Source organism: Dysidea avara, chromosome 6, assembly GCF_963678975.1.
Source record: "Dysidea avara chromosome 6, odDysAvar1.4, whole genome shotgun sequence".
Classification (NCBI taxonomy): Eukaryota; Metazoa; Porifera; class Demospongiae; order Dictyoceratida; family Dysideidae; genus Dysidea; species Dysidea avara.
The window spans coordinates 11804586-11825140 of NC_089277.1; the positions used below are offsets into that span (position 1 = coordinate 11804586).

The 20555-nt window shown below is 37.5% G+C and overlaps 1 protein-coding gene and 1 long non-coding RNA gene across 2 annotated transcripts; one reads left to right on the forward strand and one right to left on the reverse strand.

Moving 5' to 3' along the window:
* Positions 1-5392: 5392 nt before the first annotated feature.
* On the reverse strand, positions 5393-20553 carry LOC136258679 (uncharacterized). Its single transcript, XM_066052021.1, has 7 exons — positions 20463-20553; positions 9628-9726; positions 7477-7575; positions 6940-7029; positions 6572-6763; positions 6444-6521; positions 5393-5949 (listed from the first exon to the last, which is right to left on the reverse strand). The coding sequence occupies exons 2-5, from the start codon at positions 9702-9704 to the stop codon at positions 6625-6627; spliced, it is 405 nt and encodes a 134-aa protein (XP_065908093.1). The 5' UTR covers positions 9705-9726; positions 20463-20553; the 3' UTR covers positions 5393-5949; positions 6444-6521; positions 6572-6624.
* On the forward strand, positions 17720-18797 carry LOC136257372 (uncharacterized). Its single transcript, XR_010701932.1, has 3 exons — positions 17720-17756; positions 18364-18480; positions 18559-18797. It is a non-coding gene; the product is annotated as an uncharacterized lncRNA (long non-coding RNA).
* Positions 20554-20555: the final 2 nt, after the last annotated feature.

The following is a 20555-nucleotide window of genomic DNA, read 5'->3' on the forward strand; positions in this document are numbered from 1 at the left end:
AACTGGCATCAGAAAACCACAATACTAAAACACAACCTACACAAAAACCAAGCTATATTGAAAGTAGCTATATATTGTAGGTGTCACGTGTCTCTCAAGATGACTCAGCAGTGAAGTGAGGCTATGCAGAACAAGGGACATGGTGAAGTCACAATTAACAATTCATCCCAATCAAGCCAATATGGCACAATAGATTCTGTTGTAACTAGAGGCCACAGGTGATGTGCCAGTATATCAGCGGTGTGGCATTGGCACAGTGATCACAGTCTATAATATTATGCATACAGCCATGCACAACATACAGGAGATAGTTACACATTGTTGTATATGCAGTACTGCATCGGCTTCTTGTTTAGCTATTATACAGACTCACAGTAGAGCGGCAGTAGATAAGTCCAGTGGAAAATAATTCCAGCCATTAGCAAGCCAGATGAAGGATGAAGATGTATAATACAACTACCACCAGTACAAGTATTACATTACTCATTACCTTGTTGTTCCAGCTGGTTGTTTATGAGCGCATCAGCTGGTTGTTCATTGCATGACGCCTGGAGCGTATATCCTGCACACAAAATACATTGTTACAAACATTTAAACATGCTTGTAATGTTGTTGTTTACCAGTAAAGTGGCCTCTGGCCTCTCCACAGACGTTTACTAATCTTCTCCTTCGAGCAATCTGTAATTAAACAAGGGTGTGGGGCCGGGCGTTATATAGAATTACACGTATGGTAAAGTCACCAGCACGAACAGGTGTATTTATTATACGGTTGTGCCTTCATTCACAGGCGAATCTATCCCCACTTAGTTCATGTCTCTAGGCCTCGTAGTTTTCTCAAACATTATTTATTATTTGTTTCATTCATTATTAATGACGTAATTTTAACCGCATTTCGCATTATTCTTAGTACTTGGTTGTATAATACACAGAGAAAAAGGCATTATGCCTGTGAGTCCTGCTCATTACAATAAACAATTACATTAAGAATAAAAGTTATCAATCAAAATTTTAAAATTGTCAGTAGAATTAGACGACACTACATAGCTAGCTAATTGGGTAAATTATTCCATGAATTGATGGTTCTTACTGACAAGAATTTACTGCAAACATTCTTTTGGGCATGAGGTTTAAAAAGTTTGAAGTCATGTCCCCTTGTGGCACTTGACAAATTCAGGTGGAAAAATAATTCAGGTTGAAGATTAACGTTCTCTTGTAAGATATTATATACCATAATCATGTCAGCACAATGCCTTCGATATGACAATATATATAGGAAGCTTGAGGGTAACCAGACGTTCATCATACTCTAAACTGGACAGATCCTGAACATATTTAGTGGCTCTTCTTTGCACTCTCTCCATCCTGTCACAATCTCCAATATAATTGGGTCCCCATACAACATTAGCATATTCAAGGTGACATCTTACCAGAGCCTTGTAGAGTATTGGAAGGGTCTTTCTATTTAGAGTGTTAAATGATTTTTTGATTAATCCCAATACACGATTGGCTTTGTTTATAGCAGAGGTAGCTTGGCTATGGAACTTTGAGCTAGAATCCACTATTATTCCTAAGTCTTTATGTTCTGATACTACCTGTAGGGGTTGTCCATCCATATAATATGTATGACAAGGGTTAGAGTTACCCACAATACCCAGATGCATAACAAATGTCTTAACAATGTTGAAATTCAGCAACCACTTCATTGACCACTCTTTTAGTAATAAGATATCTTGTTCCAATTGAAAGTTACTCTGCTGGTTTACAATTGGGCAAAACAACTTGACATCATCAGCAAACAACAACATGCACTTGGGATGATACTACACTGGGAAGATCATTAACATAAATTGAAAACAAAAGAGGGCCAATCACAGATCCTTAAGGCACACCACTGAGTACATTACTTGTAGCTGATTTAAAATGATCACAGTGCAGCAAGCATTATGACTACACTGCTGTTATGTGTTCAATGGTTTCCCTTACTGATGTAAAACAACATTTGCAATGCCTCAGATCACTTTAACAGGGTGATGAAGGAGTGTTTATTACCATGCTACAAAATCATTACCAATGAGTGCACCCATACAAGTAATGAGCAAGGCTCTGATTGACCTTGTCAGTTATCCTTAGACCATAACTGCATTAATGAAACTAGTTTCATAGACTTGTGGCAAAGCATAGGCCAAATAATAGCATTTTCAAAAAGGCAATCCATCCACAATAGTACTCCAGTGATTATACAATAGCTAATTTATTACCCAATTAACATTCCATGGCTTCTGGTAAAGTTGTCCATCGTGAGTTATTAAATATTTTTGAGGATCCAGCTCAACACGTATACATACTATAGATGTTCATTTGAGACCCAGAATTTATTTTTGTTATGATGCTGTATACCCCAGGAAACTAAACAGGACCAGGAATTTATCGAGACCGGCCACGGTTTACTATAAATGCATAATAGGACAGTCACCTAGCTAATTAATTATATTTTTATAAACTTACAGGTTCTGCCCCACTATTCTCCAGCTATAATTAGCTATTGGTTAATTTATCGCAATCAGTATTACAACAATAATAGTCTGTATTCCCAAATTCATTTACACAGTCTTTGGCTTATATAATATTATTATAGCATATTATATATAGGTTCTAAGCATGTCTTTTCCTCTTGACAGCTGTATGATTAATAATTCGGTGATTCCAACACTCCACAGATGCATACAAAAAGTCAAGGGCTGCAGTAATGAGGATGGTCATCTATATTGTGAAACTGTATAATGCTGCAGCAACCTATGCAACTTGACTTGCTGCATGTATAGCCTATATAGAGTGTAATTTCTTATCTATAAAAAAAAACAACCAAGCTGTGAAAAAAGGGTGCGACCTCCAAAAAAGCCAGGGTGAAAAAAGATGTGAAATCAAAGGTGGTGGCCAAGAAATGGCTGTGATGGTAGGTTAATGGCAAAAATTTTAATAACGACAATTCAGGTGAATTTGTGTTGTCTTCTCCTAGGATTTGGCACCAAATTCACCTGAATTGTCATTGTTAAAATTTTTGCCATTAACCTACCATCACAGCCATTTCTTGGCCGCCACCTTTGATTTCACATCTTTTTTCACTCTGGCTTTTTTGGAGGCCGCATCCTTTTTTCACAGCTTGGCTGTTTTTACATAGATACCACTTCTTTTTGTATTTGTATACTCCAAAGCCAGCCTGTGGCCAGCTTTGTAGTTCTTTTACTTGTCTTTTTCTGCAGAAAGGAGAAGACATCAAGACCTGAATTCTGTGGATACTTTTTTTTATGATGCATTTTTTTACAAAAATTAATACTGTATGAAAATTATAACATGTCTTTTCTCCTACAGGTAGACAACTTAGTAGCAGAAATCTCCACAAGGTAACTTGTTTTTAGCTGAAGTCTACAGGGTGACTTGTTTGTTGCTGAACTCTACAGGATGACTTGTTTGTTGCTGAACTCTCTACAGGGTGATTTGTTTATAGCTGAACTCTCTATAGGGTGATTTGTTTGTAGTTGCACTATCTACAGGGTGACTTATTTGTAACTGAACTCTCTACAGGGTGACTTGTTTGTAGCTGAACTCTCTATAGGATGATTTGTTTGTAGCTGAACTCTCTCCAGGGTCACTTATTTGTAACTGAACTCACTACAGGGTGGCTTGTTTGTAGTTGAACTATCTACAGGGTGACTTATTTGTAACTGAACTCTATTTATTTGTAGCTGAAGTCTGCAGGATGACTTGTTTATTGCTGAACTCTCTTCAGGGTGACTTGTTTGTAGTTAAACTCTCCACAGGTGACTTGTTTGTAACTAAACTCTCTACAGGGTGATTTCTTTTGTAGTTGAACTCTCCAGGGTGACTTATTTGTAAGTGAACTCACTACAGGGTTACTTGTTTGTAGCTGAACTATCTAAAGGGTGATTTGTTTGTAACTGAACTCACTACAGGGTGAATTGTTTGTTTGTAGTTGAACTCTCACCAGGATGACTTGTTTGTAGCTGAACTCTCTCCAGGGTGACTTATTTGTAACTGAACTCTCTGCAGGTTGATTTATTTGTAGCTGAAGTCTACAGGGTGGCTTGAACTCTCTTCAGGGTGACTTGTTTGTAGTTAAACTCTCTACAAGTAACTAGTTTGTAACTGAACTCTTTACAGAGTGATGTTTTTGTAGTTGAACTCTCTACAGGGTGACTTGATTGCAGTTGAACTCTAACTTGTTGTTAGCTGAACTCTCTACATGGCAACTTGATTGTAGCTGAACATTCTAATAGAAAGATTTATTATGAAGCTGAATGTTCTATTAGGGTTACTGCACTATTAAGTATATCTCGATCGTGCACTTGTTACAACTAGTTGACTTTTGTAGTGTAACTCAATGGTTTTTTATCTAATTCCTTATAAACCACTGAAAGCTTGTTCTAAAACAATTAATCTACCTCTGTACCTATTTTCAGCTGATTCCATAAACTAGTTTGCCTGGTAGGCATGACCAGTAATACTTTTTTATTAACAAAAACTCGATCGTGCACTTTTTACACATAGTTGGCATTTTTATTATAACTCCATGACTGTTAATGCGACTTCTTTCAAACCACAAAAGGTTTGCACTACGATAGTTAATCCATATACAGACCAATGTTCAAGTAATTCTGTCAAGCGGTTCACCCTGGAGGCATGACAACAAATTGCCTTTGGATTTTTGAAACATTGCGCATAACTCCTTTGTCTGATCTGTACCAAAATTGGACTGTAAATGTGCAGTATTACATTCCTAATGCCCTACAAATTTTAAGCAAATTGACTAAAGCACATGTGAGTTATTACAATTTTTCTAAATTGTGCGAAGAAGAAAAAGATTAAAAAAATACAAAGAAAATAAGACAAATTTTGAAGGCACGTATCTCAGTGATGGATGGGCGGATTCACCTCAAATTTGGAATGGGAGGTGCCCTACCCTGAAGGGTTTCCACAGCAAAAATGGTTAATTTCTGTCCTGCCATTATCAAGCTATGAATGCGTGAAAATGGCATTGTCTTGGTTCCTGTAAAATACACACTTGTCTGTCGTGTATCCGCACTAGCTGTACTTGGCTGCACAACACACTAACATGTGTCCTCTTTTGTTGTCTGGACAGGACAAAATAGACATGTAGCTTATATAGTCTGATTACAATAATGAGCCAGACCAAAGCTTAAGGTAGCTGTGTACTTTTATTTATTTGTTTATTTATTAAGGCTTTACAGCACAAATGCTGAAGGTTTGTAGGACACCTGGTCCTATACAGCCTGTTTAAATTACCAGCTCAACCACTTGGTTGCTAGGTGATGGTACATTTTATAACCCAGGGGAGTGACCATGAATATCCTATTACAGCACTTGATAAAATCACATTTGTATACCCTTCATGATACAGTGTACAAATGAAATCATGTATATTTCAAGAGTTTTACTTACATAGTTATCCATGCATACTTGCTATTTTGACACAAATGAGCATTGCTTCCTCTGGAATTCTATAACAATAAAGTGGTCACCCAAACTTGACCTGCTTCAATGTCAACAGATTTTTGTGGCTATAATAAAACTGTATGTAAACACTCTTCTTTCCAACTCTTTCTTCTATTAGGCTTATCTTGTTTCTATTTATCTGTTTTCATTATAGTCGTGCTGTTGGAGATCTAGAATTTCTAACCTCTGTTGTAGGAATAGTTTTTGATGTTCTTTGTTTTCTTGTCTAAGATTCTGTACTTCTGTTTCTTGTAAATGCAATTTCAGTCTGAGGCTTTGATTTTCTTCCGACAGTTGTTTCCTTTGTACAACAATAAGGTTATTTTCTTCCTTTAAACCTTGCAATTGACTTTCTAACTGCTGCACTAGCTGATGCAGTGATTGATTATGCTGAACTGATACTGGTTGTGAGGTTTCCTATGTAACCACAATATTAAAATATCTAAAAATTTGCTAATGGGCTACACAAGATGTTATAGTATTAATAGTTAGAAATCTCTGTCTACAGTATTAATGGTCTGAATCAGTTGATAATGAGGAAACACAAAATTAATCAAGATGAATGTACATATTGTATTTACTTGGTTAAATGCTGCGGCGTTTTTCCACAAGATGAATGTGTATATTGGTTAAACGCTGTAGCGTTTATTACATTAGTTTAAAAATCAATGCGGCAACTATTTGAAAGTGACCACCACTTGATGTTCGAAAACAATGTTGAAGCTTTTATGTTCAAAATTGATCATTGCACCACTCGAGTGCACCTACTATTGAAGGTGTGGCGTTTACCTAAGCAAATATGGTATGCATTTTTGGATCATGTATCATGGTAGATCATCGTAAAGATTGAGTGCACTAGCAAAATTTGAGCATTTTTGTACTACTATTAAGCATGTACAAACAGTATGTACCTGTAGACTATGTAGGATATTTTGTGGCAAGACCACTGTGGAGGGACCAGGAACATCATTATTATCATCAGCTGGTGGCTAATAGAGTTACAACAATCGCACAAAATGTCTACTACTATTATACTTACTTGATTCTTGCAAGGATTCCTTTTTCAGCCACACTTGCATGCAGTACTACAAACTAATCCAGAGCTCTTGCAAGGACATTTACGTGTTTGACAAGTGGATTTACACTTGCAATGATCCAATAGTTCGTCCATTTCTGTAATAAAATCTGAACCTGGAGATGATTCTCGTGAATGTTGAGACGATGGGCTTTCCTGTAAAAGAAAATCATACTATACTATATACTGTACTATAACTACTACTTCGCATGGGAAAAGTTGAAATTTCATGATCAACAGTACATCGATCAGTATAAGGGCCCTGTATACAGTATAATACGTACATATTAGACTGCACATCTATGCTTCATAAATACTTGTACTGTGCAAACCTTTCGTTGGTACACCCTGTGTGACTCCAGCAGCTGTACCACATTATGATGTCCTTTCTTTCTAGCCACATCCATTGGTGTTTCATTATCCTATAGGATACAATAGAACAGCTAAGTAAAATGTTCTACAGGAATGCCCACAAGAAATATGTGTGCTGATGGTGGACTATTCAAATTTTCATTGCTAGCTCCACATCTCAAAAGCTGTGTGCCAGTGTTTGTAGATTCTTTAATAGTAAAACAAAATGATCCTTTCTTCTTTACAAGTATGCTTTTCAAAGAACTGCTAACTAGAAATCCCAACTAAATTTTATTAAGGAGATTGTCTTATTTCAGAGGTAAACTAGGATTGGTAGTGATCTATAGAGGCCTGACCTTTATAAAGCAGCTAATTGTAGAGTATCCTTTAGAGAGGGTCCACCAGCCTTTCATTTTTAAATGAAACAAATAAACTAAATTTACTACCACCAATACGGCTGGAGGGCGAATGTATATATCAGGTACACCATGAGTGCATGTTGTAACTGTATTACTTACATAATCAAAAGTGAATACATTAGCTCCACTCTGTAGTAATAGTGAGACAACGTCCACATTTCCCTAATTACTTGCTGCATGTAGGGCAGACCATCCCATCTACACAACAGTACAATTACAATAGAATATATGTGCATTATGTTTAGAGATGCATTATTCTGTAAAGATGTCACAAAACTACAGTTATACAATAATCAGTTTCACTACAGGAATCATGTTAACTGTGGTCACATCTTTTTACAGCTTTACCAGATGCCCAATATCTGCAAACAGTGAGATTGAGATACTCTTATAAAGCAGTCACTCTAATACAACAACCAGGAAATGTTCTCACAGCATTGTATAGAACAATCAAAGAGTATTAATTGATCATAATAGCTTTTACATATTCAAGGAATGGGATATTTACACTATGGCAATTTAGTAAGTATGTAAGGAAGAGAATAGTAGGTGATCAAGTTTGGAAAGGTAGGACTTGGAAATAGATGTGCTACATGTGGAATACTATGTACTGTACATAACCGACATGATATATATGGTACATGTATGTGGTGCTACAAACAAAGTTTTGATGTTGCCCATTGACTAATTCTAATAGGGGAACACTGGGATTTATAAAATCTGCAATGCACATTCTACATACGTATATAACATGCTCTATCTGAGGCCCAAGGCCAGGGTGATTTGCCAACCTCCTAGCTCTTTTTGTCAATTCAAAATGTGTATGGCAGACAACTGGAACTGAAGGCCAGCCGTGCTTGATTAACATGAAGAGCAGCTAATAAAGTATAAGCTAGATTTATAATTTAAGAGTAGAGCTGAAAAGCTGCTAATATACTCTAGAATAGCCTGATAAAGCAAATGAGCAATCGATTAGTTGGAGCTGCAAGAAAAATATAGCCATTGGCCAAGATTGAAGGTTCTTTTCTTTTTTCAATTTAATAAGTCGACACTATACACGATAAAACAGGAGCAGACCCAGGGTTTGGCTAGGGGGAGGGGGGTGCACCATGGTATATGGAGCACAGGGTCTGGGAGTCAAAAGCTATAGTACTATGTTTCAGGATGAAAATTTTTGATGCTTTATGCACAAATATCTAAATCATACTACTTTCTAAGTGGACTACACTGTACATTGATCAAGAGTTGTATAGAGAGATAAGTCATGAATAGCTACGTAGCTATATGAGCCTAAAGAATGGCATACACAAGTTTATGTTAATTTCATTTGCAAAATATTTTTAGCAGGCCAAGTGTGCCCATGCAGCATGGGATAGCGCTGTAGATGCTAGTTTTCAAACGACTATTTGACTGATTGTTCTATTAGAGTATCTCAATCTTGTGTAATTTCTTGGGTAAGTGGGTGAGGGGACATGTGCCCTCTTACACTCTACATTACATATTTCTTTATTATAAGTGGGTATAGCATGGGATATTTTGGTACTATATACTGTGGAGTAGCAGCGTGTGTGCTCTCAGCTAGTACACAAGTAGTAACTACTGGTGTGTAGAATGCAATAAATAAATTAATATTCAACCCAGTTAAGAGGAACACAAGACTGAAATTCTGATCCCAGACCCCACCCCAGCTGCAGTGTTCACCAAATTAGAAATCCTGACTATGGGGGAAAGCTCCATGAGGACTGTGGTTTACCTAAACTATGATATGTACACATCATAAAAACAAACAAGTGTTTTCATAGTGTAAAAAGTGTTTGTAGTAAAGTGCTTGCATAATGGCTTTTTCCATATTATTTATTTATATAACTACTAAATATGTGACACTAATTAATTGTCACATCTGTTAAGAAGGTAGGTGTAAAACAGTCCTTGTCATGGCTGCAGCAGAAAATGATGAGTTTCTCCATAGCTTAGCAGGTTTCAATGTTGTGGTAACTTGGTAACTTGAGCACTAGCTATGCGTTTCGTAAGGTTTAATACTGTAGCATCATATTATGTTGAAAGCTGTTCACAGTGCGCCAATCTCCAAAAAGTTTTTGTAGCACTGAACCTGTCACTAGTATAGCTGCAGTTAAGTTGTAGACTACTTCCTTATTTCATTGCATGTAAAATTTCTAAACTATTCCTTATACTGGTACGTAATTATAATGACACTACAAATCACACTATGCAACTGTTGTATCAACTCACAATGTCCATCCTATTAACATCAATACCACTCTGTAGGTATTCTTGTACTTCAATGAGTCTACCATTATGAGCAGCATCTACTAATCCATCAATGGCATCCTGTGATACAACATGTCATAATAATTATACAGCCAGACTATGGGACACAATGCACAAAATGGCACAGTGTATTACATTTATCTCTAACAGGGGTGGGTCTAGGATTTTTAGAAGGAAGTTTCCAGTGGTAGTAGGACTCAGATGTGGGGGTGTCCCCCAGACGCTGACAAGGTATTAATTTTACAATGCTTGAAATTTTAACAAAATTTATAACCTACGTACTATTATACAGAGTTTCTGGTCTATTGATGCTCACTAGCATTAAATATGTTATGTTTTCAGAAATAGTTATGTATATTTAGCTGTGATGGATTGGTCTACTGAATCTTTATTAATAGCTTCAAGTATTTATAGCTAGCTAGTCATGATTCTGTTTATCAACTCTTAGTTGGTTTCTTCAAAGCTATTTGGCATTTCTCCTTCATTATAACTATTACCATCACCTTCTATATCCTCTTCTGTTTGCTCTGTAGCTTTGGAAGCTTTACTACATATTTCAATAACAAGAATTAACAGGGAAGGAGATTAGTACTCTAACAGACCCCAGTACCCTAAGTTGGGGGAGGGGGGTAAAGTCATATGAGGTGATTAACATTCTGGAAGTACGTACAGTACCTAATAATCATAACAGCACCTTAGTCAATATTAGGCGGGAGTATGTGCCCGATAGTAAAATTTTGAAGGTTGAATGCTTTGAGAATTTGAGATTGAATTTGAAAACAATTTCAGTGGTGCATGTGTACTGTATTCCTCAATGACTGCCGGTACAAGTAGATATCAATAAATGAAAGGCCTTTGAAATATACACATAAATTTGTGAGATACATTTCTAATTACAGATAGGTTTATTATTGTTTGGATAAATTGTATCCTAAAAATAATTAGACTGTGGTATGGCTCATTTACAGGTTTACTAAATCACTTAGTCACGTGACATGCTCTCTTAGTCACCTACATATGTTCACTTAGTAACCTGCCCTCAAGCAATTTTGTACATGATAAATAATTATAACACGAAAGGCAAACTGCAGTACTTGATAATACTGTAATACTCTTCTTCTCCGTGTTCCGAAAATAATTCTGGACAAACAGTAGACTAAACGGCATATGTACTGTAGCTCTAGCCATTACTTTGGTTACCGGTCGATTAATTTTTATTGTGAGCACTGTAAGGACTTCAGGAAGAAACTGTTCCATTGTTCTTCATTGCTCTTTCACCCTACACTCATGCTGTGACTATAAAAGTACATACTTTAAATCATAGTCTAAATAAGTTAGACACCGCCACCAACGGGAACAAAGTGATTTAGTAACCCCTCTGGCCCTTAGTAGTGCCCTCACTGCGCTTGGGACGCTACAGCCTCAGGCCATTCGGGTTACTAAATCGCTTAGTTCCCTTGGCCTTGGTGTCTAACTATTATATAAATTGTGGAACTAGCATATTGTTTAATGTTTCAACTGAATGTTCTATTAGAGTAGATGACTGTTCGATTAGTCTCAAAATTACTTGTGGTCCTAGAGTTTTACTGCAAGAATAGTGAAAGTATCAGTTAGCAGATGAGCATTGGTGAGTATGATTTATGTGGTATGTCCTATGGGTTTATAGTTGTAGTTAAGGAAGAATCAGTATAATACTAGTTGCCTAAGGGCTGGACAGCTGTTTTGAAGCAAGCCCAGCCCCGGGTTTCTGGAACCCCAGAAACCCCCTAAAGCCTCCCCCTGTATACTGTAATAGTAGATGACCACCCCATACATTACGTGACCAAATTGGGGAAAGGGGTCTTTCATGCACACACATCTTATAATACTATTCGAACTTGAAAGACCATAACTTTTTTGCTTCAAACTAACACACAAATTTGATATTTTCTTTGTCCATTTACTGTAGCTATGTTGTCGCTCACTGTTGACCAAATTTCAAGTTAGTTACTTATTTCAATCTATAGATGTGAATCATCAAAATTGATATGTGAAGAAGACCCCTTTCATACATACAAGAGGCAACAGCATAATGAATACACATACTAAATGGTGTGCTCAAAAAGAAGAAAATAGCTCAAAACACACCCAAACTGTGATGTTTGTTTCATGATTTTACTGACAATAAATAATTGTTAGTGCATTAACGATATCTATTATAACTAGAGCCTAAACTAGATGACTATAACATAGAGCACAGCATAACAGAAAACTTTGACAAGAAATAACTTTTTATGAAGTTGCATATTACAACAAAATAATTTGAGTTTACAAACTCTGCTGGAAGTTTAGTTAAATTAGTGCTTCTTACCAACTTCGTGAAATATTTCTATTAAGATTGCGCCTTACAGCCTGGCTATATAGCACTACAATGTGGAGGCAACCACCACTTGAAGATGTACAGGCAATCGAAAAATGTTCAAATCCCCTGGACTTTAAATTGACGGTCACAAGTATTGGCTCATGAGCAGGTCACAGCCCACACATGCTTGTACATGTAAATATAAGCCAAACGATGTCAGCAGGGATTAGCAGGGACTGGTAGGGGAGTAGACAAACCTCATGCGCTAGAATTTTTGGCAATTCACCGAGGGCATAATACTGATAGTTACTTCTGAAAGTATATGTGAACTCTGTGAACTCTTGGTGCATGGTTATCATGATTTGAAGTGCAATCTCACGCTCTCCCACCTAAAGTATCAAATCTCATACCTACAAGCAATAAGGTTTATTTCCAACCAAGTCCACAAATGATAACGTGTCTTTGCTGCATACATTGTGCCAAGTGATGCTTCTCATGTGACGAGTGTTTGAACAAGGAAATGGTGCTGTGGATAGGGTCACCGAAAGTGAGTGTTGTGGAATAAAAGAAGCAAGTACTTCAACCATTTGCTTACTTTTGTCTGAATTATATGTTTAATTTGACTTGGGCCATGTAATGGCATGGAAGACAAAATTCACTATGGTTGATCACTTTGTGGAACTACCATTACTTCTGAAAGTATATGAACTCTTGGTGTAGGCATGCATGGTTATCATGATTTGAAGTGCAATCTCACGCTCTCACACCTAAAGTATCAATACCAATCCCAAGGAATGATTGAAAGATGTCATAAAAGAAGATACAGTTAAAACAAGTAATATAGTGTGAGCAGTGTATAGTACTTTGTGGTTACTACTCAGTAGAAATTACTAGACAGTTGTCTTAGCTATCACCACTCTCTCAATGACACATTACAGCATATTTATACAGGACAGATTACAACAAATAATAACATACAAAAATGACCTGAATACAATATAAACATGGAAATTACACTGCATGTTACCAGACACAATGTAAACTCATAAGAGGTATGCAATGAGCTCAGTGATTACTGAGTGGATGAGTAGTTGCTGTGTTAGAGTTGATGGTTCGACCATAGATAATAGACACCCCATACTGGATTGAAAACTTCTAAGCAGCACATAATCTATCCACGCTTTGCACCCCTTATAAAAAAATACTGTACACAGTGCCAGGAGTAGATTTTATAAACACACATTTTGCTTACTGGTGAGTAGTAAACATACTGCTGTGGAATATATTTGGCCTGTTCATAGTGGGTATACTGATGTTTATTAGCTAGAAGTTTGACAAGGGTGAAAGGTTGATACAAGTAGCAGACTAGCAGGAATTGTGAACTTGACTAAACTGGAGCAAATATACCATGAAACATGTACCGGTACACATAGCGTTAGTAAGTAATAAGCATAAGTCCTTAAACTAGACTTGTTCACTCCTTTATTCTCACAAACATGTGCAAATACTTTTATATGAAAAGCATCTATACTAATAGTACGCCTACTGCCACCATAGAAACAATCTACTAAACTTAGGCCTCATAAACTTATAGTTACTATAGTAGATACCAATTACTCGAGACAGCATGTAGCTAGGTGAGTAGATAGCAACCATGCACATGCAGACAAATTATCAGCCAATTGCAAAGGATGTATGCTTGTTCTCATGTTGATCTCACGCTTCAAGCTGACACTCGGGCTGGCAGCTATTGTAACATAACCTTGAGCAGCCCTGAGTCAATTGCAAACCACATTATGATTATTTTGTGTGGCTGGGCCGCATGGGGAAAATACACACAAAACTACTAGTCTGCAGGCTACTACCAGTACCAGTACCAGTACGAATTTATATATATATATATATACATTACCTGTCAACGCACCAATGGTCTGGGCAAATAAGGTCCGGGCAGACCATTTATGCTGTCATAAAAGGTCCGGCCGGACCGCTTGTGCTTACATACTTGGTCCCCCCGGACCAGCCATGCCAGTGCATAAATGATCCGGGTTGAACATAAACGGTCCGCTCCAGTTTGTCATGCATGCACCCGATAATTATGCTGACGTGAATTTTGCAGCTAAGTTAACATATCTGAAGCAATATGGTTGATGCTAAAACGTAAATATTAAACCCTTGCTCACGACATAGTTCCTGAAAATGCATGCCAGTATATACAGGGCGGGACCCCCTCCAAAAATTTTAGTGTACTAAGATCGAGATACTCTAATAGAGCAATCACTCTAATAAAGCAGTCACAGTATTAGAGTAGTGTGTAGTGAGCTATGTAAGGATTTTTATGTACTTCATCAGCGATAAATGCGTAGTTGGTGAGGTGGGCAGCTATTGTCAGTTGGCTGTGACTTTTTTGATCTCACCTTACTAGACAATGCAGTGTGTTTCGTGCTTCTGTTCATTTTGATCCCCCTTTCCATAAGTCTGGATTCGCCCCTGCCAGCATATAAAAATTGACTGACACTCTATAGATTAGATAATCAATTGATTAATAACTCCATTTCTAATATGATACTCAACCTCACTAAATGTGTATATGTTCCCTTCAAATCTACTTCCAACACTATAGATATCTTATTAGTACTATTGTCATGAGACCCACGCAAAAGACTTAGAAGTGATGCTCACCAGTGACTTGAAGTGGATCAATCATTACAATTTTATACTGAATATTCAAAGCATACAAATCATTGGGACTGATACAGCCTACACAATTTGTTCCAATCACTTTCCATCATGATCAGCTAAAGCAAACTTGTATACTAATTTATAGTTTGCCCCCCATGCACCTCACAGTCTTCACTTACTGCATGCTCGCAGTTATGGCTACCATACCTAATTAAGGATAATATGTACTTCGGGAGTATTCAGCACCAAGTAACAAAATACATTTTGAACAACTATGATACTAATTATAAATCCAGGCTACTTGAACTCAGATTCCTCAGACCTCTTTGAGATCCAAGATATTTTATTTACAATCAAGTCATGCACTCAAGTCACCTATACATGAAATTTTGACACCTCAACTGTAATATTGTTACATTATCTCAAGGACACACTAGATCTACAATCTACATGCAGCAAACTAAATCATCTCGTACACACTAAAAACCACTGCACCTACCTTTATTTATGTCCATGTAGCAGCTTGATGTCACAAGCTACAATGCGAAGATGGAGGTAGCTACAATGTAGGTAGCATAGATTATCTATGGAGGTAGCTACCTCCAATGTCAACTGTCTGTAACTTTGTGGAAGTAGCTACAATGCGAAGATGGTACTCCGCAAGTATTCGCTAACTCAGTGCTGAGGACGAACTGTCTCCAGATTTTGACTTTGGTTAAGTTGGTAGTAGCCTCGGTTAGCCGGGTAATTAGTATCCTGTGCCAAAAACAGCCCAGCTGTAAAAAAAGGCGAGGCCAAGAATGCACAAGTACATGTTCATGGAGTAACTACAACCAAAAGACATGATATCAAAAGCTGGCCAAGAAAGCATTTACAGTATAGGCACTTTTATGCATTCGTTTTCTATATGCTTCACATTATCACATCCAGCTAGCTGTACATGTGTGCTTGCAATATAAACAATACTACTGAGACGATAAAAGATGATTACACTGCATTGTTACCAAAATTAATTTAACTAAAAATTTACAATTGGTTTCTACTTGGCCATCTTTTTATTTTAATATACAGTGCAAAAAGATGGCCAAGTACAGGTAGAAACCAATTGTAAATTTTTAGTTAAATTAATTTTGGTAACAATGCAGTGTAATCATCTTTTGTTGTCTCAGTAGTATTGTTTATATTGCAAGCACACATGTACAGCTAGCTGGATGTGATAATGTGAATAGGGACCCGCCGATTATGCTCATAACTTTACCTATTATGCTATGCTGCACTGCTCAAAAATTCACCTATTATGCTTAAATTAATGCTCAATATTTACCTATTATGCTCGATTATGCTCAATGTTCATACCTTAGTTCATATGCCTTGCTACTAGTTTAACACTGTATAGAAAAAAATGAGTGGCTGGAGCATAAATAATAAATTCCTGCTGCATATGTAAGAGAAAAGATCGATATACTCGTCAGTTTGATGATTGTTCTATTAGAGTTACTGACTGCTCTATTAGAGTATATCGATCTTATTTTGCAATTGTCATTTTCCAGCAAGAATTTATACTATTGTACAAATATTTAACCTATTATGCTGGCATTATGCTCAATGCTTTTAGGTACCTATTATGCTCAAAATTATGCCAGCATAATCCCTAAATGTGAAGCATATAGAAAACGAATGCATAAAAGTGCCTATACTGTAAATGCTTTCTTGGCCAGCTTTTGATATCATGTCTTTTGGTTGTAGTTACTCCATGAACATGTACTTGTACATTCTTGGCCTCGCCTTTTTTTACAGCTGGGCTGTTTTTGGCACAGGATATCACTACTTTTTGTTGAATAGAGAACATATAGTTAGGTAGACACTGCATGCATGCATGCATGCATATTAACAGCTTCAGCAACAGATTAGCTAGCTAAATTAGTAGCAAAAGCTTCCAAGTTCAGTGTTTAGAAGCGCTACTAGAAGTGACTTGCTAAGAGAAAATTCATTCAAACTGTGAAAATAATGTTCAAATTCCCGCAAGGACTCATGTGATATCTCTCGTGATGTTTCACGTAAATAAGAACCAGCAAAGTCAAGGCTACTGTTCTTGTTGAAGCAGTGGGTTGGTGATATAATTAGTCTATAGTCGAAATCTGTGCGTGACAAAGTGGAACCGAATCAGCTGCGAGTTGTTGCTGAATGTATGCCTCGGAATGGACATGCCGCCTGACGGCACTGAATACATCACACTATTCTCCCAGCGAATTGCCGGGTAAGTTTGTGTATAGCTAAGTCATTGTAAACGGCTATATAACTACCGTCGTAATTTTAGACAGGAATCTCCTATGCCATAGTAGCTTCCTGGGATTATATACTATGCTTGTGTAGGCCAGAGCCTCGTAGCTAGCTGGCTTGTTCTAGTTGTGTGGGTCAGACTGCGAACAAGTTGAGCTGAACCCTGAGAAAACAGCTAAAAATGAAAGAGAGTTTTTTCTCAACTTTTCAACCAACCAAGATGGTTGGTGATGACAACAAAGATGTCAATGGATTTTACACACTACTTGAAACATTAAGAAATTGAAACTTCAGGTTTCCAGAATCTGAAATCTATCATGGAACAGGACACATTTTAAACTTTTATCTTAGTTAAATAGTAGATTCTCACCTGATAGCAACACTTATAGTGAGTTATGATTTTGGTGATAAGATTGAGATACTAATAAAGCAGTCAGGCAATAATATTCTAATATAACAGTCACTTAGCTGTAGTGGAAACCCCTTTTCAAAATTCCTGCGTACGCCCCTGCATACAGTATACCGTAATTACTATGCATCAATTGATTGATGTGATAATAATATGAGCAGATCTGATGGACCCTACTATATAGTAAGTGGACAGATATATAGAGTTATGTATACTCTGATATAATTGTTGAGTGTTGTAGTTTGCCAATGGTCAAAGCTAAATTAACCATTTTAGATACCTTTTTGTGATGTTGAAGGTGTCAGGTAAACTCCAGATAGGGGCAGGCAATAAAAGATTAGTTTCAAAACAGGAGAGGAACATGCTTAGGCCTGCAAGGTACGGGCTTAATCTACTTACCCCTGTAGATGCACCATATTATATATAATGCACGTATCAATGTATTGCCCTACTATCCCCCCCTTGGACATATATATGGGGCTATAGTGGGCACAACCGAATGTTAAATGCCCTATGGTAGGGCAAACCTATTGTGTCAAATCCCCACCATTGGCTCCAGTTGCAGCGTGGGGGATTTGACATAGCGTAGAAAAAATACTTGGGTGCTTAATGAATGATTGTCAAATGCCCCATAGTGAAGCAGCAGTTTCATGTCAATTCACCTTGTAAAGCCCCACTTACATCCAAGGGGGGTGGTAGGGTAACACATTAGTAGATGCATAATGAGTTTGCATCATAAACCTTGTGTTGAAATTTAGTCTGTCTTACTTTTTTCATGCTTATAGCAGCTAATGTGCTTATCCTCAAACAATCAGGAATGGAAAAACTACAAATTGTCTTTTATCTATCAACTATCCAATCATTGCTAGTTTATTAAAATTTCATTTGCTGTTGTAACTTGTTTACCATTATGCTATAACCATTAGTCCCTCCTAGTTCATATGTCTCCTAGCAACAAAAATTGTTATGTCAACAATGTACTGAGGTGAGAACCACAAAAGAAGTCAAGTAATATACTCCAAAATTGGTCATCAACTGCTGCAGTATGCTGAATGCATCTTGGGAATGGATGCTCACTTTAACAATAATCATAATAGTGGAAGTAAGTGTTTGTTGACTATGATTACATGTTTTTAGTTAGCTGTGCCTTACCATACTGTATCCCTTTCTGTATATGCAGGGTGGATACTGATGTTGTGACTGTTGGCGGGTGAGTTTATGGTCAATGGACAAATCACGCAAATAGTGAAGAAAAAAATAATATGTGGTACCAAGATCCCACTACTATATTATGAACTCTTGGTGGTACTTCATAGCCAAACACTAGTGTATCTGGCTTCTTGTGCTATTGTAGTCATTTTTTAAATTTTATGGGATCATCATAATGTAAATGTTTACTATTACAATATATCATGCTATCATTAAAGAGTTTCTATAATTGTGGGTGGTTGTATGAGGGTCTACAAAGTGCTGTGACTCAGGCTGAAAGGTGATGCACCGCTGATGCTGGCTTTTCGTAGTCAACACTGAAGTTTCACAGGCACTGAAGGGCTGGGGCAGGATTAGAGACATACACGGGTAATGTAGTACTTCAACTATCACTACAGCGGGTATGAAACAGCTGGCTATAGCTATGTACGGCCCTATACATGGACCGGAGTCACGCTGACGAGTCAGTGGAGGCATACCGTGGCGAAATTAAAACAAATCAGTGACTGCTCACAATTAAACCAAGAGTTGACAGCACAGTATCTATCAAATCAGCCAGCTCGCTATGGCTAAAGACCTTGCCCACTTCCACACTGTTTGGGTTTGGGAATCGAGGCGGGCGCCCACACCTCGACGTCATGGCGGCAAGTTTGAATTTTCAAAGAGCACAAAAGCGATCTCATAAAGTAACAAACAACTTTTAGCGAAATTAAATGTACAGATACATTGTGTAAAAAGCCCCTGATAGCCGCAGCCTTTTTACAATACGACTTCATGGTTGAAAGAAAATCGCTTCAATGGGATGCGATGATGAAGAAAATGAAAAAAAGAACGATGCATATTTGAATAAATAATTTAATTAACGCATGGTAAATGGGTGGGCGATGGAACAAACTACTCCAACAATTCGCCTGACTTTTCGTGTGATAGTTACTCATTATACAAAGGTTACATGCCCCTGGTATCGAGGTGGAATCTTTTAGTAAACCTGAGATTTCGCCATGCGGATTTTAAAAGATTGCGTAATCGATCCCTCACGTAAACGACTCACAGTAGGGCCATACCTACTGGATCTTATGTTGCGCGGGCAAAACCTCAGAAAATTTGGGTAGGTAGGTCGATTTGATAATGATAATAATAATTAGTACATAATAGAAAATTAAAGTATTATGAACCATACAAAAAGAGCAACAACTACAAAAAACGTTAATGAAACATATAGGGTGTTCTGCAGCACCATAATGTATTGCTGTACAATGAATCAAACCTCTTGAATATAAGAACTATTTCGTTTGGAGTATATTCACCATTAAAGCTCAACCTTTTGAAGGGTTTAATCCCTAGAGGAGCCTGGTTATCCCAATAGCTGATTTTCACTAGCACATAAGGCTGCAGCACATGTTGCTGCAGACCTTCAGTGCTGGTCACTGTAAAGCATAAATACAATACATACGAGATTGACCATCTTGGCACACGTGATCCTATATCACGTGATTATCATTATCATTTCAGGTCATGAAAAAAGACAGTCGGTCGGGCCCGTGCAACATAAAATCCAATAGGTATGGCCTAGTGGTCGCGTGTTTATTTTGTGGGCGCGCGCTTTGTGCTTCTTGGCCTCGCGACTCACTACCGTGAGTCTTGATTTTGTCACTGAGTATAGCTAATCCGAGCTAATCACAAGTAGTATCAAGTGGCTTAGCTTGAATAGCATTGACATTTATAACCCGGACCAGTTTTGTTTGGGTAGGACCATTTTTGCTGTCATAGCTGGTCTGGCCGGACCATTTATGTCGAACATATGCGGTCCGGCCGGACCGTTTATGCACCCGGGCCAAATATTTTGTTACATACCACATTCATTTATATACATACCGACTCTTCACTCTTCTCGTCATGCTTCCCTCACAGATGTCTATCTACCTCGCGATGTCAGCTATCTACGCGGGCGCGGGCTACGGTTGAGCC

Coding starts and splice junctions, on each gene's coding strand:
- LOC136258679 (XM_066052021.1), bottom strand. CDS start 9,704: ATGCTGCTCATAATGGTAGACTCATTGAAGTACAAGAATACCTACAGA. Junction 7,576..9,627: donor ATGTTAATAGGATGGACATT/GTGAGTTGATAC, acceptor ACTGTTGTGTAG/ATGGGATGGTCTGCCCTACA. Junction 7,030..7,476: donor ATGTATTCACTTTTGATTAT/GTAAGTAATACA, acceptor TGTATCCTATAG/GATAATGAAACACCAATGGA.